This window comes from Pavona decussata, unplaced genomic scaffold (assembly GCF_977016875.1).
Source record: "Pavona decussata unplaced genomic scaffold, jaPavDecu1.1 SCAFFOLD_145, whole genome shotgun sequence".
NCBI lineage: Eukaryota > Metazoa > Cnidaria > Anthozoa > Scleractinia > Agariciidae > Pavona > Pavona decussata.
In genome coordinates, this window is record NW_028145558.1 from 1,406,308 (window position 1) to 1,429,313 (window position 23,006).

The following is a 23,006-nucleotide window of genomic DNA, read 5'->3' on the forward strand; positions in this document are numbered from 1 at the left end:
CGAAGGGAGGTTTTTCCCTTGGTATTTTGGCAATGGTGTTAGTAAGAAAACAAAAATGACATACTTTCCTAACTTATTGAACACTGAGTAGCTTCTCTAAAATATTAACATTAATTTACTTTCCGCCTCTAATTTCCACAATTTTTCCTAAAAGTCTTTCATTGCATCGTTATCAATCGTAAATCGTCGCGCCATTTTCTATTTCGACGGAAATCTTGATGGCGACGTAAAAGTTCTAGACTGTTCACAGCCCCCCTATTTTTTCGTGGGATTCTCGAGACCGGTAGGCTTCGATGGAACCGCCGCCATCTTTGTTTATATAAGCGAGCGCGATCTGGGGAGAATATCTAAACTACCGAGGGGAGCAGGAGTGGGTGTTAGTATAGTGGGGGAGGGGAAGCGAAAAAATAGAGGGACTGTAACAGCTTCTCACTGTCTCGCGTTCCAAAGGCCCGTTGCACCAGCAACGGCAACACTTCATTGGTCAATTAGACAATAGTAGTTCTGAAGTGTTGACAGCATGAATGACGTATCTTTCACCGCCAGTTCTAAAAATGGATACGGCTAGCGTGTAATGTTGTGAAGATCGTGTTTTGATTTTTATCGTTTGTCTCGTCGGCTTGGAATTGGAGGCCTAATAGTATACAAACATCCTCATCGCCGCTCGCATCTTCCAACAAAACGTTCAGTGTAAAATTCGCGTCTTGGTACGGGTCGATACGGTGGACGGAACTGGTTCAGAACGGTTGAAAATCAGCGGACGTTTGGCGGGCGGCAGACTGCAGTTTTCCGTCTCTTTCCACTGCTTTGAAGTAGATGGCGAACTGTAGGGACAACTTTTTTTAACAATTCTCTGGGGCAAAACAACACACACAAAGCGGTTGAAACGTTGCTGATCGTGGCTTTCGTCGCAAGCGCTATTGCAAACACGTGAAGATTTCCCATCTTGTGGATCAACTTCAACTCCAAGATGTGCTTTTCAAAGATCGGCTAGAGGAATGCTAGCAACTCCAGCTCTTTTCGGGATTTTAAACAAATTTTATGTGGAAATGTGCTTGTTTTGCTTCCCGAAATCGCCGACTGATATTTTAAAATAAATGTTACAAATGCGGCATGTATCTAAAGAGGTTTCGCTGTAAGCTTCACTTTATGTGTTCCGCTTGTATAACTATTGAAATTCACTTTGCAAATAGCTGATGTACTGTACTGTATTTTCATGCCTATCCTCACTCGAAAGACTTTCGCAACTTTATTTTATTTCACAACTGTACTTTGTTTCGAAATGGTACAGAAACTGTACTGTAACAAGGACTATCGTATTTCCTTCAATTTGACATGTTTATCTCTGGGGAGCATATTTTTTAGTTGGTTCAATTAGTCGAGGCGACAAAGTTTCGGCACGCCCCTCGAACACGAGACAGTGAGAAGCTGTTACAGTCTCCCTATTTTTCCCCCCGCCTCCCAACTCCGCTCCCCTCCCCTCGGTAGTTTAGACACTCTCCCCAGATTGCGCTCGCTTATACCGAAGCGTACCGGTCTCCAGAATCCCACGGAAAAATAGGGGGGGCTGTGAACAGTCTATAAAAGTTCGCAAAGAATGTCAATAAAGCCCGCGCCACACATGGCGAGTTTTTTCGCCAATCGCAGCGATGTGGCACTTCAGCCTTGTTCCCAAGCTTCATCGTATCGCTGCTACCGCCATTTTCAAAAGTCATGAAATAAAATAGCCCATCCTGATTGACTGGCGATTCGCAGCGACGAGCGTCGAAAGTCGAAAGAACGGGCAGACTAGGCGAATGCCGGCGAATTTAATCGCCGATATCTAAATTCATTCCTTTAGCTGAATAGCCCTACCAATATTCTCTAGAAAAGACGGTTGCTTTTAAGTCTCAAACTCTACCCAAACGTCGCAATTTTGCTATGGCGAAGTGTTCAATTTCTTATTTTGGGTAAGATAATTTCGACACATTTTGCCCAATTGGTCGATCAACGGCAAAATATGTCCAAGGCTGCTTTAGTTAAAGCTTGTTCCTGCCATTGTAAAGATCTACGAATGCAGTGAATTCTAGATCTTGTTTTGATGAAATGATAATTGTCCACATGAAGTTGCTAGGTGTATTTAGAATAATTTCGATCAAACATGACAACGTATTGAAACGATGTTATTTTTTGTGCTAAAACATCAGCTGTACCCATATCATATGGCATAAGGTGAAAGCGAGAATCTGATTGGTTGTCTAATTTATTTAGTTGTTTTTATCCTTCGTCAATTTGTATGTTTTGATGGCGAGGGCATCGAAGTTCGTGCAAATCATCGCTAACTCGATATTTGGTGTGGGAAATTTGTGTATGTTTTCTTTAAACTAGACGAGGATAAATTGTTAATTAACAGTAAACAGATAGAAATACGAATGACTAAACTGGAGGTGTGCTAGGTATACAGACTTCTTTCTAACGAAATTTTATGAGCTGTATATTTATTCAAAAGATAAATTGCTTTAATTAACTGAAGAACTGTCAATCGAGGCACACAAAACTTCCCCAAGATGTATCTAAAGTGCAAACAAACTAAAGTTCTTTAAAAATTAAGCTAAGACCATACGTTTGCCTTTTGTCAACTCTTTTGTTATTTAGCCATCTGCATAAATAAAGAAGAACATCGCATCATAATTTATTTTATTCTCTTGGTTGTTTTACATGCAGTAAAACAACTGCTTTAACAGATGAGCTAAACCATTGCTTTTCTAAAAATTATTATTCCCTTCCTTAAAAATTTATACTAAATCATCCAGCTTTCCACGTCACCCTGTAGCTCAATGGTCAGCGACCGACCATGCATTATAGGGAACGTCATGGGTTTTACTCATGTTGAGAAGGAAGATATTTCTTTCTTTCAAAATCGTGGGATGTGCAATACAACATCTTTCTTTATATTTCTTAATTTGAGCAAAATCGTCACTTTTTGGTTCACCAAGCGTTTGAACTCATTTCTATTTATTCACGATGTTTATATGTCAGTCGCCGCTCCAACTGAGTGGTCGTCTTTGATCATCTTCCGGTCTCACTAGCAGTGATCTTCGTGGACTGAAATTTTACCGGAATGTTACAAGACTAGCACAAAGCAATAATCTCATGCCAGGTTTGTCTGAATGTTTCAGCCTTGCAACAACCCAACAGCATATTCACCAGTAAACGACACTCGCAATAAACTTAAATTTTCTAACCTGATATATTTCTAATAGAAATCATCTTGCCTCGTGATTGGGTTAGAATAAAATATCGTTTCTCACCTCGTTTCTTGATAACGTGAATAATGCCAACTTGGCTCCAAAACTGCCTTTAACTAGCGAGACGGGATCTTGCTTTACCTCTTCTTTCGATCAATTTTAGTAAACATGTACAATTTTCATTAAGCGCATATTTGTGTTTACTCAAGTTGATTAACAACTGTCCCAATTTCAATCACATTTACATTTTTTTTAACAAGTCTAAGTGCCTCAAATATGAAAGGCAAAGTTTCGCAAAGGAGGTTTTTCTTTTGGTATTTTGCCAATGATGGCCTCTCTGTAACACAGCAAGACTGACAAACTTTCCCAACCTATTTAACAGTAACTCCTCAACAAGATATCAACAATAAATTTATTGTCTGCGTCGAATTTCCGAAAAGTATTTGATCGCATCGTTATCGATCGCTCGTGATCGAGCGTTTCACCGCCCGCCTACTATTCTACAACAGTCTTGTTCTTCCGGTTTTTGGTTATGGCGATCTTGTGTGGGGCGACAAGAACAAGGTGACTCTTATGAACGACCTATAGGTTTTGCAGAATTAGGCCGCAAAAATTATTCTAGACAGGCCACTTTATTCGTCAGCTACTGATGCCCTGGTAACTTTAAAGTGACTGAACCTAGAACAACGTAGATCTTACCATCGTTGTATATATATTTACAAGTGCATTTATGGACTTGTGGACCAGTCTATGAATTTACTAACAAATAGTGACATTCATAATTATAATACAAGGAACAAAGACATGCTCAGACTACCCCGTGTTACCAGAAATTGGGAAAAGCAGAGAGTTTTCCATCACTCTCTAAAAGACTGGAATGAATTAGAGAGAGAGACCAGAAATGCACCGAATATTGCTACTTTTAAGCGAAACATGTTTGCCAGATTTTTTTATTAACCCTATCGGTAAGAATTTTTGTAGTTTTAGCTTCTTTGCTTTGATCATTTTTTATCAATTTGAAGTTTTTAACCCCATCGATGATATCTTTTGTAGTTTCAGCTTCTAGTTTGAATTGCTGTTTTTATCAGTTATTAATTTTGTCTTATATATAGTTTTCTAAAAATTATTCTTTCCTTCCTTAAAATTTGTACTAAATGATCCAGCTTTCCATGTCACCCTGTAGATCACGTTGTTAGCGATCGACCATGTATTGTAAGGAACGGCATGGGTTTGACTCAAGTTGAGAAGGAAGATAATTTTTTGTTTCAAAGTCGTGGCATGTGGAATACTACATATTTCTTTATATTTCATTACTTGAGCAAAATCGTCACTTTTTCATTTGACAAGTGCTTGAACTTATCGCTATTTACTCTCAACTCACTCGAATCTTTCTGACCGTTGCTGGGTAGTTTTATTGAAAAAGAAAATTCCTTCAACAAACCAGACAGCTTTCAATCGAGTCACACCGGACTTTCCCAAAATGTGTCTTTTTAAGTATAAACATTTAAGAACTACTGAAGATAGCAGGTGCTTAAAATCGTTGTTTAAAATATCGAGCCATCTGCCTTAATAAAGAGGAACTTTGACTCATAATTTGTTTTATTCTCTCAGTTATTTTGCAAGGGGTAAAAGAACTGTCCTAACTGATGAGCTGGGCTATTGCTTTTGTAAAATTATTCTTCCCTTGCTTGATTTAAAATTTAACTAATTGACCCAGCCTTCCACGTCCCGCTGTAACTCAGTGGTAAGCGACCGACCATGCATTGTAGGGAACGTCATAGGTTTGACTCTCGTTGGGAAAGAAGATACTTTTTGGTTTCATAATCGTGAGATGTGGAATACAACATCTCTCTTTATATTCCATTTTTTGAGCAAAATCGTCAATTTTTGTTCGACAAGTATTTGAAATCGCTATTTATTCACGATATTTATATTTAAGTCGCCGCTCAACTAGGAGGTCGTCTTAGACCATCGTCTGGTCTAACTAACAGTGATCTTCTTGGACTGAAATTTTACTACAGTGTCAATAGAGAGGAACAAAATGATAATCTCATGCCAAGTTTGTCTGAATGTTTTAGCCTTTCAACAGCCTCGAAGCAAATTCACCAGGAAACGACGTTTGCCACAAACCTAATTGGAGTTTATGAAACCATCTGCAAACCCTTCCCCTAAAACGCGTTATATACTTGTAAAAGAAACTATTCTACCTCGTAATCGGAATATAGTAAAATAGTGATACTCACCTCGTTTCTTATAGCGTGAATAATTTCAACTTTAGTAGCTCCAAAACTGCATGAGTGAGGTAAACATGCCGCTCATTTGCATGAAGTTAGCTCTTCTTTCGATCATTTTTGGTAGACAAGTCAAATTTTCATTCAAGCAGAAGTTTAGGTTTCAACTCAAGTAAATTATCAACTGCCTCAATTTCAATTGCATTTGTGATTTTAGTAAGTCCAATCTGCTGTAGCCTGCGTGCAGACATCCCATATTTTCTTCCTTGAAGGGGAAAAGAGACGTCTAACGCAACGCCGTTGTTTATCGTGTTTCAGTGTCCTTCTTTTTCTCAAGCATGCTGGATTAAGCTCTAATGGGCTGCTTTACAGCTGAGCATTGTTAGAATAATTTAGTGAACGAACAAGGTAACCAGCAAAAGAACGGACGGACGGACTGACGGACGGACGGACAAATGAAGGGTCAGACAAAATGACCATCTAATGAACCAAGACGGACAGACAGAACGAGTCTGTTGACCGCCTTTGAATCTCAGCGTCGCATCCTGACATCATCGTTTTCATCATGCATTCAAAGGGAAACAAACCAACAAATGTCTAAAATCGTAATTAACTTCCCATTTTACTTATATCGACGGGGCTTCTCTAAGTCAGTATACAAGAAAACTCTTTGAACTGATAAATATCTTTTAAAAAACTAATCTCATTTTGCCGGAGATTTTTTTAAATGAATCAGTTTTCAGTGTTTGCTTGATGAATTGGACAGATATACAATATACAGCCCCAGCTGGACAGTCAGCTTTTTCTCTTTTTTTTTTTACTTGTTAAGTTTTCTAAAATTTCCTGAATACAGCCATGAGGAGTAGGCAGCTTTGTTTTGTCCGGTTGGCTTTTACAACACTTGTTAAAAAGGTACATCACAAAGTAAGTAAAAATAACTTAACTATCAGGATGAACCAAATCTCGATTGTTTTTAATCGTTAAAGTTTGTTTTATTGCTTTTGTCTTTGCCCTCATGCACTACATTGCATGCAGTTCAATGGGTTTGGACACCCCTGGAGTGCTCTTCCAAAGTTCCTTAACCGCTTTCCTGAACTCTTGCATTCTTATAGCATATATCAATGGATTGACGATAGAATTGGCATAATATAACAAAGATAGCGTTGAGTGTATTCGAATGAATGCTGCAAACGTTAAAGACATTTGGCTGGCTATATCGCGTACAATTGTTACCCAAATAGATGCGGGCAGATTGGTCAGGATAGACACGACGGTAACTATGCCTAAGGTTACTGACAATTTCCTTTCTGAGGCAAGTGCACTAAAATGCTGCGGAGGAGGGTTACTTTTGACTTTTATGATAATGATAACATAAGAAACAGTTATGATAAGGAGGGTAAGAAAAGTGTAACGTGCCTGTGCATACGGAATTAACTCTAAATCGAGCCCTTCCACAACCGACATCATGAATGCCAGAAGTAAAGTTATCATCCAGCTGCCAATAATAGCTTTGAAGTAAAACCATTTCTTAATTAAGCAGTGCCTAAAGGGGAAAAGTGTGGCGTGTAACCGCTCTAAGAAAATTAACGAAAGATTTGCTAGAGAGGCAAGGGGAAATATGAAGCTCGAGGTTATTAGTCTTATTTCCACAATTTTTCCCAAACGTGTTTGATCACATGGTTATCAATCGTAAATCGTTGCTCCATTTTGTATTCCGTCGGATCCACATTTACAGAAATCTTGATAGCGACGTAAAAATTCACAATGAATTTCAATAAAATAATGATTTTATGCCTTGTTTTCATAACGATTTCAGTCCTTCAGCCGAACAGTCCGACAAATATTCTCTAGGAAAAGACGGTTGCTTTAAAGTCTCAAACTCTACCCACACGTGTCAATTTTGCTGTGGCGAAGTGTTTAATTTCTTGTTTCGTTTACGATGTTTGCGACGCATTTTGCCATATAAGTCGATCAAAGCCAAACTATGTCAAAGGCTGCCTTCGTTGAAGCTTGTTCTTGCCATCGTTAAGATCTACGAATACAGTGAACTCTTGTTTTGATATACTGGCTATTGTCCACATGAAGTTGTTAGGTGTATGTAGATTAATTTCGATCAAACATGACAACGTATAAAAACGATGTTATTTTTGTGCTAAAACATCAGCTGTACCCATATCATATGGCATAAGGTGAAAGCGAGAATCTGATTGGTTGTCTAATTTCTTTAGTTGTTTTTATCCTTCGTCAATTTGTATGTTTTGATCGCAAGGGCATCGAAGTTCGTGCAAATCATCGTTCACTCGATATTTAATTTGGCGTGGGAAATTTCTTTCTCTTTTCTCTAAACTGGACGAGGATGAGTTTTTAATTAACAGTAAACAGATAGAAATACGAATATCTAAACAGGAAGTGTCCCAGGTATACGGACTTCTTTGTAAAGAAATTTTTCTGAGCCATATTTTTATTCAAAAGATAAATTGCTTGAATTAACTGAAGAACTATCAATCGAGGCAGACCAAACTTTCCCAAAATGTATCTTAAGTATAACAAGGAACTACTAAAAATGGCAGATGCATAACCAAGGTTCTTTAAAAATTATGCTAAAATTAAACCACACGGTTTCCTTTTGTCAACTCTTGTGACATTTAGTCATCTGCATTAATAGAGAGGAGCATCGCCTCATAACTTGTTTTAGCCTCGTAGTTGTGTTACCTGCGGTAGAACAACTGACTTAACTGATGTGCTAAACGATTGCTTTTCTAAAAAAAAATATTCTTCCGTTCCTTAAAATTTGCACTAAATGATCCAGCTTTCCACGTCACCCTTTGGCTAACTGATTAGCGAACGACCGTTATAGGGAACGTCATGGCGTTCAGAAGGAAGATAGTTCTTTCTAAAAACCATTATAGGGAACGTGATGGGTTTGACGCGCGTTGAGAAGAAGATAGTTCTTTCTTTCATGGCATGTACAATACAACATCTTTCTTTATATTTCATCATTTGAGCAAATTCGTCACTTTTTGTTTTGACAACTGTTTCAACTCATTTCTATTTATTCACGGTCTCACTAACAGTGATTTTCGTGGACTGAATTTTTACTAGAATGTTAACAGAAAAACACAAAATAATAATCTCATGCCAGGTTTGTGTAAATGATTCAGCCTTTCAACCGCCCAACAGCGTATTCTCCAAGAAACGACGCTTGCAAGAAACTTAATGGGAGTTTATTTAACGATCTGCAAACCCTACCCCTAAAACGCCTGATATGTTTCTGAGAGAAACCATTTTATCACTTGAATGGCTTGTAATAAAGTATTGCTACTCACCTCGTTTCTTGATAACGTGAATAATGCCAACTTGGCTCCAAAACTGCCTTTAACTGGCGAGACTGGATGTTGCTGTAAACACGTCGTTCATTTGCATGAAGTTAGCTCTTTTTTCGATCAATTTTAGTAAACAAGTCAAATTTTCATCCAAGCGCAAATTTATGTGTCAACTCAAGTTAATTTTTAACTGCCTCAATTTCAATCGCATTTGTGTTTTAAGTCAGTGTCACAGCCTGCGTGTCATCCCATATTTTCTTTCTTGAAAGGAAAAAGAAACGTATAAAGCAACGCCGTTGTTAATCGTGTTTCAGTATCCTTCTTTCTCTCTATGATGCAGGATTAGGCTGTAATGAATGATTTGCCAGTAATCAGAGACTCATGTATGCGCAAAGCATTTTGGGATCGCCAGGGGGCAAACATTGCTAGTCGCTAGAAAGAAATGTATGGCGTAAAGTTGTTTCTTTGTCAAAAGCAGTGGTTTTGGACAAAAAGTAACGCAATTTTGCCGTGATTTTGTGAGAAGTGGAGATGACTAATGTTGGTGCGTGGAAATTGTGTGATTTGTGTGATTGATGCGATAAAATCTATCGATAAACACTCTTGCGTAAGGTTGATTGTGAAATCTACTGAATCTACATCAAGTTATTGTATTGGAAAAGTACAAACTTAGGCAGCTTAGGTGTAAATTTGAGGGGATTGACTCAATAAAGCCTTTTCAGTTGTAATTATGTGTGTCGAGATTGTTTTCTTTTTAGTTACGTACGTGCGTTATAACTTCATGGCTGCTAAAATTTTACCCAAACAAAGGAGAGAAATTATTGTGTGAGGGGATGAAAATTACCGAGCTATTGCGCTGTGGAGGGTTGAAACCAGTGATATTTAACACGGGGAAATCTCCCCTGGCCAGAGCAACGAGAATGCTAACTCAGGATAATTGCCTAAAGTAATCATTCTGTGGCGTAAACACAGGAGGAAAAAACTAACTAAAGCTCCCGCTACACAAACCTCACAGTGACAGAGCGACGCGAAGCGATATTAACAAAAACACAACCGTGACTAAAGAGGACTGAAGCCCTCAGTTTAACGCATTGCATAGCTTTCAAACAAGCGGGGGATACCGCTCATTTCATAGATAAAAGGGTGTTCTCAAAAATATATACCCTTGAGGGCAAAACTACAACACCCACGTGAGCGCGAAGGCTTGTCAACCCTTTAGTTATACACCTCATACAGCACAGTGATCACCGCCTGGCATAGGTTGTTAATACCGGTACACATAAAATTACAACTGAAAAGGCTTTATTGAGTCAATCCCCTCAAATTAATACCTACGTTTGCACCATTTCGAGACCATTGCTTGATGTAGATTCAGTAGATTGCACAATCAACATTTCGCATTTATCAATAGATTTCATCGCAGTTATAACACAAAATCTTACAATTTCCACGCACCAACATTAGTCACCTCCACTTCTCACAAAATGGCGGTGAAAATGCGTTATTTTTTGCCCGAAATCACTGCTTTTGACGGAGAAACAACTTTATGCCATACATTTCTTTCTGGCGACTTGCAATGTTTGCCCACTGGCGATCCCAGAATCCTGTGCGCATAACATAGGTATCTGATTACTGGCAAATCATTCATTGGCTCCTTTACATCTGAGCATTGTTAGTATAAATTAGTGAACGAACAAGGGAACCAGCGAAAGAACGGACGGACGGACGAACAAATAAAGGGTCGGACAAAAAGATCGTCTAATAAACCAAGAAATCACGGAAAAATTACGTCTAAAATACAATAAAATAACAATGAATTACCCAGCAAGAGGCTAGGTAATTCAACGTTACAAGTTATATTTAAACTTGTAAGAAGGAAAACTAAAATTGGTTGTGCTTTCGCAACGTTAAGGTAAAGCCAAAAGAATGAACTCTGGTTGGCTACTCCTACGAAATTCTGGAAGTAATTTATGCGACATAATTGCTGAGGGATTTTATTTTTCATTGACAGATATTTACTTTTTTTTCTCTTTTTCTGTTTTAGTTAGTGCAGCGGTTCCGCTTAGAGTATCATCACGAATCATTGGAGTTGCTGATTGCTGTCCAGTATTAACCAGTTAAGATCAAGTTTGTTGACCACTTTTAAATCTTAGTCCTGACATCATCGTTTTCATCATGCATTCAACGGGAAACAAACCAACAAATGTCTAAAACATAATCAACCTCTAATCTTACCGATATCGACGCGATTTCAAGAAAAACCCTATGAACTGATAAATATGATCTTTTAAAAAAACTAATCTCATTTTGCCGGAGGTTTTTTTAGTGAACCATTTTTCAGTGTTTGCTTGAGGAATTGGAAAGATATACAGTATACAGCCTCAGCAGTACAGTTAGCTTTTTTTCACATTAGGATCATCAGGATCTGGAACCTTTCTTTTGTCCGGTTGGCCCTTTTATAATTGTACAAAGTTTTCAGAACTAATAAAGACATCACATCATCGTTCCTCTTTTCGTACCTGAAAGAAGACAGTTTTTAGACGCACTATATTATCTCTGTTTGGGTAGCTTCAATGCCCCTTGAAGCTTCGACTAAGGGGGAGGTGGCTGGGGGTTCAGAATCTGTCGCCTCCCCTTCACAAGGCTCCCTGGAGCTCAAAAAAAAAAAAGGTAAAGCAAAAAGCCCAAATTGATGGATGATCACTTACGATCTACCCTCGATTTCTTAATTACACATGCGAGCAGCTTGCATGTGTAATTAAGAAATCGAAGGAAGATTATATTGAAGCTCCAGTAAAAATACCACAAGTAACGCTGTCAATAGTTCTTTATTCAAAACTTTCTTGAAGCTTAATAACACCTTGAACAAGTTGTTTTGAGCCAGTATTTTAGGGTCGTACTTCTCATGAGATTCAGCAACTTTAAGCTAGGCTTAAGTGTTACTTGTACCAGGAAAAAACAAAAACAAAAAAAAACCAGTCGCTTCACAGTTGATTACAACAAAATATAAAAAAGAACGTTAACTTTTTCAACACTTGTTAAAAAGGTGCATCGCAAAGTAAGTAAAAATAACATAACTATCAGGATAAACCAAATCTCGATTGTTTCTAATCGCTAAAGTTTGTTTTCTTTGTTTTATTGGTTTTTTCTTTCCCCTCATGCACTACATTGCATGCAGTTCAATGGGTTTGGACACCTTTGGAGTGCTCTTACAAAGCTCCTTGACCGCTTTCCTAAACTCTTGCATTCTTATGGCATATATCAATGGATTGACGATAGAATTGGCATAATATAGTAAAGATAGCTTTGAGTGTATTCGAATGAATGCTGCAGAAGTTAAGGACATTTGGCTGGCTATATCGCGTACAATTGTTACCCAAATAGATGCGGGCAGAATAGTCAGGATAGACACGACGGTAACTATGCTTAAGGTTACTGACAATTTCCTTTCCGAGGAAAGTGCACTAAAATGCTGCGGAGGAGGGTTACTTTTGACTTTTATGATAATAATAACATAAGAAACAGTTATGATAAGAAGGGTAAGAATAGTGTAACATGCAAGTGCATACGGAATTAACTCTAAATGGAGCCCTTCAACAACCGACATCATGGATGCCAGTAGCAAAGTTATCATCCAGCTGCCAATAATAACTTTGAAGTAAAGCCATTTCTCAATTAAACAGTGCCTAAAGGGGAAAAGTGTGGCGTGCAACCGCTCTAAAGAAATTAACGAAAGATTGGCTGAAGAGGCAAGGGGAAATATGAATCTCGAGGTTAAAATGAAGAATTCTTGCCAGCTGAAACCGCGTCCACGTTCGAAATCTAGGCATAATATTTCCACTGGTCCTGTCACTGATCCCACCAGTAAATCAGCCACAGTCAGGTTTATTATCAGATAAGTAGTGCGCTTGCGTAAGTGGCGATTTCTTGCAAATGCGACGAGAGTGAAACCGTTGAGTATAGCTATCACAATAAATTCAGTGAGTAAAACTTTTTTCCATGCATTTTCCAGCTTTTCTAAAGAAGGATCTTTAGTAGAGTTACCAACCATATTTCAATAAAACTGAAACGCTCCTTCTCCTCGTGTTAATTCGTTGTAAGCTGTGGATAAGAACAAAGTAAAGAAAAATATGTTCAGTCGTTTCTTACAGTAGAACTCTTAGAGTAATATTTCATTTCCTCGTCTAGATTAATTTCTAAATAAATTATTTCCATGATTCATTCTTTTGTTTTTCCCGTGTTCGGTGTGGTTGTGTCGCAGTTGTTTTGAGAGACATAAGCTATACCAGTGTCCACATATGGTCATAGCAATGCCATACAAACGTAAATTAAAAACTCTGAATGTTTGTGAAAAGAGCCGAGTATAAAAACTTCAACTTGGAAGACGAAAGACAAAGTTTACAAAAGGAGGTTTTTCCTTTGGTATTTTGCCAATGATGGTCTGTCTGTAAGAAAAAATCCACATACTATCCTTACTTGAACAGTAGCTCCTCTAAAATATCAACATAAATTTACTTTCTATGTTTAATTGTTTGATCACATGGTTATCATTCGTAAATCGTCGCTCCGTTTTCTATTTCGCCGGATCGTCGTTTACAGAACTCATGATAGTGACATAAAAATTCGCAATGAATTTCAATAAAATGATGATTTTATGCCTTGTTTTTATAAAGATTTCAGTCCTTCAGCCGAACAGTCCGACAAATAATCTCTAGAGAAAGACGGCTGTTTTCATAGAAATTTCAGTCCTTAAGCTGAACAGTAGCAAGAATATACTCTAGGTAACGACGAGTTGCTTCAAATTTAATTAAATGATGTGATGATGTACTGCCTTGTTTTCATAAAAAGAAATCATTCCTTGAGCTGAATAGCCCCACCAATATTCTTTTAGGAAAATACGGTTACTTTAAAGTCTCAAACTCTATCCAAACGTATCAATTTTGCTATGGCGAAGTTTTCAATTTCTTATTTCCTGTAGGATATTTTCGACGCATTTTGCCCTATTAGTCGATCAATGCCAAACTATGTTCAAGGCTGCTTTAGTTGAAGGTTGTTCTTGTCATTGTAAAGATCTGCGAATGCGGTGAACTATTGTTTTGATAAAAAGATAGTTGTCCACATGTAGTTCTTAGGTGTATGTAGATTAATTTCGATCAAACATGACAACGTATTAAAACGATGTTGTTTTTGTGCTAAAGCATCAGCTGTACCCATATGGCATAAGATGAAAGCAAGAATCTGATTGGTTGTCTAATTTCTATAGTTGTTTTTATCCTTCTTCAATTTGCAAGTTTTGATCGCGAGGACATCGAAGTTCGTGCAAATCATCGCTCACTTGATATTTGGCGTGGGAAATTGGTTATTTTCTCTGAACTAGACGAGGATGTCAATTAACAGTAAACAGACAGAAGTACGAATAACTAAACAAGAATTGTGCCAGATATACAGACTTCTTTGTAACGAACTTTTCTGAGCTGTACTTTTGTTCAAAAGATAAATTGCTTGAATTAACTGGAAAACTATTAATCGAGGCACACCAAACTTTCCCAAAATGTATCTTAAGTATAAGCAAGGAACTCCTAAAAATGGCAGGTGCGTAACCAAGGTTCTTAAAAAATTGAGCTAAAATTAAAACATGCGGTTTCCTTTTGTCAACTCGTTTGCCATTTAGTCATCTGCATTAATAAAGAGGAACATCGCTTCATAATTTTTCCTAGTCTCTTAGTTGTAAAACAACTGATGAGCGAAACGATTGCTTTTCTAAAAATTATTCTTCCCTTCCTTAAAATTTGCACATGCAAAATGATACAGCTTTCCACGTCACCCTGTAACTCAGTGGTTAGCGACCGACCATTATAGGGAACTTCATGGTTTTCACACGCGTTGAGAAAGAAGATAATTCTTTCTTTCGTGGTATGTGCGATACAACATCTTTCTTTATATTTCATCATTTGAGCAAATTGGTCACCTTTTTGATTTGACAACTGTTTGAACTCATTTCTATTTATTCACGATATTTATACGTAAGTCGCGGCCTAACTGAGTGGTCGTGTTAGATCATCTTCCGGTCTCACTAACAGTGATCTTCTTGGACTGACATTTTAATGGAATGTTTAAAGAGAAACACAAAATAATAATCTAATGCCAGGTTTGTTTGAATGTTTCAGCCAAGTATAAACAAGAAACTACTAAAAATGGCAGGTGCGTAACTAAAGTTCTTTAAAAATTGAGCTAAAATTAAACCATACGGTTTCCTTTTGTATACTCTTTTGTCATTTAGCCATCTGCATTAATAAAGAGGAGCATCACCTCCTTACTTGTTTTAGCCTCGTATTTGTCTTACCTGCGGTAGAATAAGTGACTTAACTGTTGAGCTAAACGATATCTTTTCCAAAAAAGTATTCTTCCCTTCCTTGAAATTTGTACTAAATGACCCAGCTCTTCACGTCACTTTGTAGCTCAGTGGTTAGCGACCGACCATTATAGGGAACGTCGTGGCGTTCAGAAGGAAGATAGTTCTTTCAAAATCGTGACGTGTGGAATAATACATCTTTCTTTATATTTCAATATTTGAGTGAAACCGTCACTTTTTATTCCACAAGTGTTTGAATTCATCGCTATTTATTCACGATATGTATTATGGAATTCGCCGCTCAACTGAGAGGTTGTCTTCAGTAGATCATCTTTCTTACTAACAGTGATCTTCGTGGACTGAAACGTAACTTTACTGGAATATCAACAGAGAAGCACAAAATAATAATGTTATAGCAGGTTTGTTTCAATGTTTCAGCCTTTCAACAACCCTTTATTATATTCATCAGGAAACGGTGCTCACAACAACCTTAATTGGAGTTTATGAAACCACCTGCATTTGAACATTACCCTTAAAACGCGTGATATATTTCTGAGAGAAACCCACTTGATTGGGCTGTAGTAAAGTATTGCTACTCACCTCGTTTCTTGATAACGTGAATAATGCCAACTTGGCTCCAAAACTGCTTTAACTGGTGAGACTGAATCTTGCTACAAACATGCGGCTCATTTGCATCAAATTAGCTCTTCTTTCGATCAATTTTAGTAGACATGTAAATTTTCAAATTTTACAGCGTACGTGCAGACATCTCACATTTCCTTTTCTTTGAGCGGCGTTGTTAATAGTATTTCAGTAGCCTTCTATTTCTGTAGGATGAGGGATTAGGCTCCAATTGGTTGCTTTGCACCTGCGCATTGTTAGTGAACGAACGAATGGACGTACAAATGTCCATCTAATTTACTATAAGAACTCACGCAAAAATTAGGTCTAAAATACGAGAAAATTACAATGCAAAATCCAACAAGAGGATAAATACAACGTTACAAGTTATACTTAAACTTTGGCTTAAACGTGGCTATTGCCACGAAATACTCGAGATATTGTATGCGACATAATATCTGAAGTATTTTTAATTGACAGACGTTTTCTTATTTTTCTCTTTCTGTTTTAGTTACTTCAGCGGTTCCTCTTATAGTATCACCACGAACCATTGGAGTTCCGCCAAAAGCTAACTACTGTCCAGTATAAACCAGTTAAGGTCAAGTTTGTTAACTATTTTTGAATCTCAGTGGGAAATAAATCAACAAATGTCTAAAACAGGAAATTCCGGTATAAAAAGGGCCTGGCCTGGCCATTCTCACCTTTAGTTGTCAATCAATTATCAGAGCGTAAATAACTGACAAACAACATGAGTCTTTTTCTACGACCCTTAACTCGGATAAAATTGGCTTAGTTTTAAGAATAAAACCAGCTTAAAGAAATTAGAACTTTTAAATTTCTTATATTGTTGTGGTGATATTATGAAATTTTGAGGCCTTTATGTTTTTTTCAGAGGACGCTTAAGTCAAAAACTTGCCACGACTGAACGGCGTCTAATTTTAGATCTCACACCCACAAAGGTGTTAAATGAAGGATGGGCTTGCCCTCACTTCGACAATTTTACTGTAATCGACGCAGCTTCGATAGGTTAGACAAGAAACTCTATCAACTGAGAATTTTTTTTAAAACTAATTGGTTTTCATTAATTGCTCACGTAAATCGATATCACCTTTTTATGTTAAAAATTCGGCGCCATATAAGATGTTTCTTACTGAAGAGACTGGTTTGAGCAACTGGTCGGCTTACGGAAGGACCTAAGAACGACTTTCTTAAGGGAGTCACAGTTTAATTTCTTAGAGATAGAAGTTCGTAATAACTGAACATCACAGTCCGCTTTCAAATGCCATTACATAGAAAGCACACTTTGACATTTAATTACTATTTAATTGACATTTGAAAAAATTGATAGAAATATAGCTGATTGTGATGATGCATAGATAGGGTATATATGAAATAAAGAATACATAGAAATAAAAGCCCTGTTTACGCAGACTACTGAAGCAGTTGCCAATGAAGCCTCGAAAACCTATATATTCATGCGTCAACGAAATCGTAATTTTCACTTCAATCTGACCTGTCCATACAAACGTTCTCTTATATTCCTCCATTTTTATTCCTGTGCATGATCAAGTTTGTCTTAAAAGTTTTCGTACCAAGTATTTCGTACGAGATATCCAACGAAATCATCTCAATTCTTTACTCCAAATTTTCTTTTTGGATACCAAGAGCAATTGCTAAGTTCTGTACTGCTCGCTTATTTTTAAACCGCGAAAAAGATATCCCTGTATTAGTAGGCACCATCCATAGGAAACCCGGGAATCCCGAGATGCGCAGAAAGTATGCGCAGTAACAAACGTAGGCACCGTCCTATTTGGTAACCGTCAATGTCCTTGGGCATTTGGTTACCATACTGGTTTCGCAGATATTTTACTTAGCTGTGGTAAATCGAGTTTCAAGACTGGGTTTTCAAACAGGGACTGAATAACATTTAGTAGTTACATGTAGCAGCTGATAGAAGCTTTTACTTTGCCTTAATACGAAGTAGAGTTTTCGCACTGCAAAACAGAGGAAGAACTTTAAATGGTTAATACTTTTTGTTTGGGAACCCAAAGGCATTGTTTGATGCAATGATACGAAGCACACAAACGTCATAGCCGCAAGCGAGCCGGACGTTATCCTGCTTGTTTAGAGAGCTAAACGCTGGTATACAGGGCAATTAAGACTCGCCTCAGCTCTGCTCACAAGAAGTGATTTCCTTCACTTTGTTTTTCTTGATTCTACATGGAAATCACGCAGGTCAACGATTTAAACTTGGACCTTGCGTTATGTTATGCGCGTCATGGTCTGGGCACTAGGCTCTTCTTCCTGGACTGGATAGACCGTGAACCCTTCCTCTTCCCCCGCTACCTAACCCCCTCCCCTTCCCTCCTCCCCTCCTCCCTCTCCCTCGCCTTGCCACACATTCCTCCTAAAACATCGACAACATGTCTCATTTCTGAAAAGCAATACAGGTTCAGTTCCGAATAAGACCATCTTTTAATATTTGCGAAAGGTTTAATATCGAAACCCAGCTCAAACTGTCAAAACGAATTTTTATTCATTTATCCGAACGCATAGGAAAACGAGTGCACGTTTTACTTTAGTTCGTTAAAACAAGAATACAAATTGTACACGTCAGTTTGATGTAGAAAAAAAAATACACAGTATTCAATTTACAAAACAGCACATTATTTACACTCTGATATAAAACAAGAGGAATCGTTTAACGGCGACATGTACAGCAGAACAGGCTGCATAGCAGTCTAATAACCCTTCTTGATTTGCTGCATTTCTTTCTTGCTGGAAACTGGTGAGGAGATAACATGTCATTAATTCATATATCTTATTACTCTAATTTCAATTTACTCCGTTTACAGACATCTGTGTTTAAAATATCGCACATGAGCAAGCAAAGTTTAATATTACAAGTTCCTCTGGCAATTAGCTTTGTTACCGTTTGGCCTCTATCTGAAGGTTGGGATAGTGGCATTTCAGATCCTATAGAGGATAGTGTAGGGGCAGTTTAGACTCACTGTGGGAGAAGGAGGAGGGGGGGGGGGGGGGTGTCGAACCCAATTGTTGCCGAATACTGATGTTAATCTTCTCGGCTTTCTTCAGAAGTCTTAATTGTTATTGTTATCCAAACATTACTCGTGGTGATAATATAGAATGAGGTAGCACTTAGTCCAGAATCTCTATTTTTATTTCTTTTTTTTTTTTCGGGGGGGGGGGGGGTGGTATAGTCATAAAATATTTTGATTCTGTCGTTAGGTACAAAGATTGCACAGTGCAGACTTTTGTATCGTACTCATGATTTTAGTTTCTTAGCTCTTCGCGTGATTCCTGATGTATGATTGTATTCTCAATACTCACTTCCTGCAGTGGTTCAAGCACTTTCTTAAGTTCTGTCAGTTCACTGTTACGGAGAGAAAACAGAAAAACGATCTTACTCAAAGATTGTCCACGGAAGTATTTCAAACTAATATTAAAAATCTCTGAGTTTGCAAAGAGTTCAAAGATTTCTCAGTCTCTTGCGTTTGGTAATCATATCCTTACTTCTTTAATTGTTATATTTATTATGCATTGAGACTTACAGTGTAATCCAACCCGAACTAATCATAAACTGAAATTTAATCAAGTATGACTGGCCCTTATCATTCCTTCCAGTGAGCTGCTTGAACTTCACAAATCGCAACAAGTTTTGCTTTGTTACGCCAGCTCTCTCACTTCACTACAGTCACTCTAACTTCCAAAATATGGTCATCGTCTCATTAATATAATAGTTTAGGTAACTCGATTCTCTACTTTGTTGGACTTACCTATCCTTCTTTGCAAGTTCATTCACAGCCTGAAAAAAGAAAAGGACAAGTTAGACTAATTACCTTGACAAGCTAGGATTACTGATCCTAAATTAAGCCGCGTTTCATAATGACAAGTGCAAGGTAATCGCAATAGACCTTTTCAAATCAGGGTTAATACGGCTTTGGGCCTGTCTTGCTAAGCCATCAAGTAAGGGCTTACAAAATGTCCTCGCATTTTGTGTTTGTTTCAGGTATTTCATTTGGTGAGAAATAACTTCAGGATAAATGCCTTTTGCCAGCTTTCCCCAGTACTCACTGAATCAAAATCTGGAATTACAAACAACAACGAGCTTTGTTGAAGTAACATTTCTTTCGTTCTTTCTCACCTGTTGTTTCCAAACTGAGACTGATTCCTCGACCTTTCTTGGGCTCTGCCTAAATTAAAGTAAAGTAAAAAATGGTATAAATAAATAAATCAAATATATGCTGCCGATAGTGTTCGCGTCCTTAATTAAAATTCCTTTTCATTTTGTGCAGGGATGTTCAAAATAACCGCTAAGTTGTTATCGAAATAAAATCAAGTTAATGGGTTGGAAGCATGAAAAGACTGCATGTTTTCACCTGTTAAGTTCATCTATTTCCAGAGAAAGTGACTGCGAAAATAAAAATAAACAAACAAATTATTTACGAGAAGAACACTTTTCACTCATCATGGCCTCCTTCTAAGACTCAGAAGTCTTCACTATCCTTCTTGACAATAACGGTTTGTGGATCACAGACGGGCTGGTGATTTTAGATTGAATAGTAAGAGAATACCTAAGTAGCAAGGCCATGATTCATGTTTCGGTTACCGTTGTGGCAAAGCAACGTATGTGCTTTTTTAGCAGGGGTTTTAAATCAAGCAGAAGAAATTTCAAACCTCTCATAACTTTGTGCCGTCTCGGACTAGATAAACCGGATCCCACTTTGGCGCAGCGCGGATTGATAACTTTTTCGCAATTTGCTGTTTTAAATCTCATTCTTAACAAACTTGTGAAGTATTTTACAGAAATCCGTCTACAATGGTATCCACTAATTTAATCCATTTTCCCGGACATCACATTCCTAGAATCCCGTACCCACCCATTTTTTTTTAAGCTCAATCCAGCCAAAACTATGTCCTATCTGAGCCTGGATTCCATTCTTCGCCGACATGATATCGAAGATGCTATTAAAGTTGACGTCACCGTTCGAATCCACGCTTACAACAAAGCTCCCTTCCTGTATTGACAGCGTGAAGGCTTTGAAACTAGGCTGGACCTGTCCACGAATAAACCTTAAACAAGAAAATGCCGCATTGTTCCCAACTTTTGGCCACGAGACAAAAACTAAAAGCTTTCATAGTTATAATACCTTATCGATGTTCTCCATCTTGATAAGCATTTCTGCCATCTCACTATAAAGACAAACACAAGTATTTAAGCATACCTTACATTTACATGAAGAGAAAGAAAGAGGATTTTAAAATTTCGCCAATCTGCCATTTACCTTTCCATCTTTACCTTTAATTCCTACAAGATGTAGAAAAATAACACAGTTTAGAATAATTGTTAAGCCACGATACAAGCATTTCATGTGGGCTTCTCTTGGGACAGTTATAGGTAACAGAAGAAATCGTTTTCCGTGTTCATAGTCTGTGTGGTTTTCGATAAAAACAAGTGTCTCGATTTTAATGGTAGTTTCCAGTTTTAGTATCAAGAAAATGACATGAAAGGAAGGTACATGCTCCGAAACTGAATCTAAAGATTTTTTTAATTTTTATTTTTACCAGTTATATCAATTTTGAGAACATAAGGTGGTCTTCTGTTCAATTTCGTTAAACAGAAACTAATTTAACTCTTCCAACCCATCAAAACAAACGTTTGCAACCTAATGAGCCAATCAGAACTCGAAACAACTACAAGAAACTGGCTTAAAGCGCAGAAAAAGTGTGTCTGCGAGCGAGTTCCCGATTGGTTTTCACTTCACTTCTAAAAGGTTGAGAACCATTCGTGGTGAGTGGTAAAGCATATATGACAAAACAAATGACTTTTTTGACTTCTTACGGAATTATTTTGGGAATAATTCCTTTTCATTTGTTGTTGTTTTTGTTGACGCCTTTGCTTGTTTGTTTGTTTTTTGTTCTTCTTTTAAACTACCGAATTCAAAACATATAGCCATCACAGAAATACTGAAATGGTGTATCTCTAGTTTGAGTTCTAGAAGTTGTCTCATTTTTTAATGCATTTACGAAGTGGTTTATTCATCAGCTAGCGCAGCTAGAGCAAAGTACCTCCACTCTCCTGTGCTCTTCATCCAATGCCGCAGTCTAAAACAAATTAAGCAAGAAAGCACTTAAAACAATGAAGGCGAAACTTTTCTTCTCCAAAGAAGTTTAACGAGAACATTTACTATCCAATATTCTATTTGCAAACCATTCTTCAACAACAACAACAACAACAACAACAACAACAAAAACAACACTTTATTAAAACAGACAGTTACAAGCTGGTTATATACCTACCCGCAAATAGCTCAAACTAGTCGAGGCGCGGGTAGGTATGTCTATACTAAACTAAATACAAATAAACTTTGGTGTTTACAAATTGACTAAAATAAAAGTTAAATAAGTAGTATACAAACAAGTGACGCAAAAGGGATTCGCTAGCTGATAGAAATTAAACAACTGTTACCAACATTTGTATTTTGTTTAAATCGTCGCACTTTGTGTTTTGAAAATCGCTGATCTTTTATACTTTACTTTCTACGCGACATCTCAGTAATAACTTTTGGAATGATTGTGGTGTCTTGTATGGTCCATGACCGAATCGGTAAAACAACTAAAATTAAAGGTTATATTAGTTAATAGGAAACTTACAAACTGGTCGTTCTCTTTCTGAAGCTCGCTGCTCACATCCAGCTGTTCCCTAAACATAAAGCAAATAGGCTTATTGGTCACAAACTTCAGAATCATTGGCAGTCAAAGAAGCGGTAAAACCCTTTCTGTCAGGCCTAAAAAAGCAGACACTTTTGTGTGACCCAAACAGTTACTGAGTTATTATCGTATAAATGTTTTGGATTCAGCCAACTCACAAAACGACCATCGTGGGCCGACCACGAGCCTTAGTAATTCCTTGAGTCCGTTAAAAAATAAACGAATTTCGCATGAGGGGCCCTCTGAATAATCACAAGAAAGAAACGACGATTCCAGTGTGTATTTTATATCCAGTAACGCTAGTAACGTTCTAGAATTTTTTTCTGTTTTCTATCACAATACATTTGTATTCAACATCATTAGTGTCGCCTTGTTTTAGTGAGTTTTATTCGTTTCTGTTCCGATGCTTTTATTTAATACGGTTATCTCATCATTGTAATCCATCCGCTAGTGCGGCTAAGTTTCCGCTTGTGGTCAGGTAAGAAGCATGTATTTTAAATAAAAATATCTACTCACTTTT

At 37.5% G+C, this 23,006-nt stretch overlaps 1 protein-coding gene and 1 long non-coding RNA gene across 2 annotated transcripts in view; one reads left to right on the forward strand and one right to left on the reverse strand.

Annotated features, from left to right (window-relative positions):
* Nucleotides 1–10,934, forward strand: part of LOC146466354 (uncharacterized) — a 233,511-nt gene extending 222,577 nt beyond the window's left edge. The window contains exon 5 of the mRNA XM_085127466.1: nt 10,826–10,934. Within this exon, the coding sequence (XP_084983592.1) occupies nt 10,826–10,902 (77 nt within the window). The 3' untranslated portion in view covers nt 10,903–10,934. The remainder of the gene's footprint in view (nt 1–10,825) is intronic.
* Nucleotides 10,935–18,265: 7,331 nt separating this feature from the next.
* On the reverse strand, nt 18,266–21,079 carry LOC146466365 (uncharacterized). Its single transcript, XR_014868040.1, has 6 exons — nt 20,926–21,079; nt 20,155–20,186; nt 19,920–19,968; nt 19,552–19,580; nt 19,106–19,148; nt 18,266–18,539 (listed from the first exon to the last, which is right to left on the reverse strand). It is a non-coding gene; the product is annotated as an uncharacterized LOC146466365 (long non-coding RNA).
* Between the last annotated feature and the right edge of the window lie 1,927 nt (nt 21,080–23,006).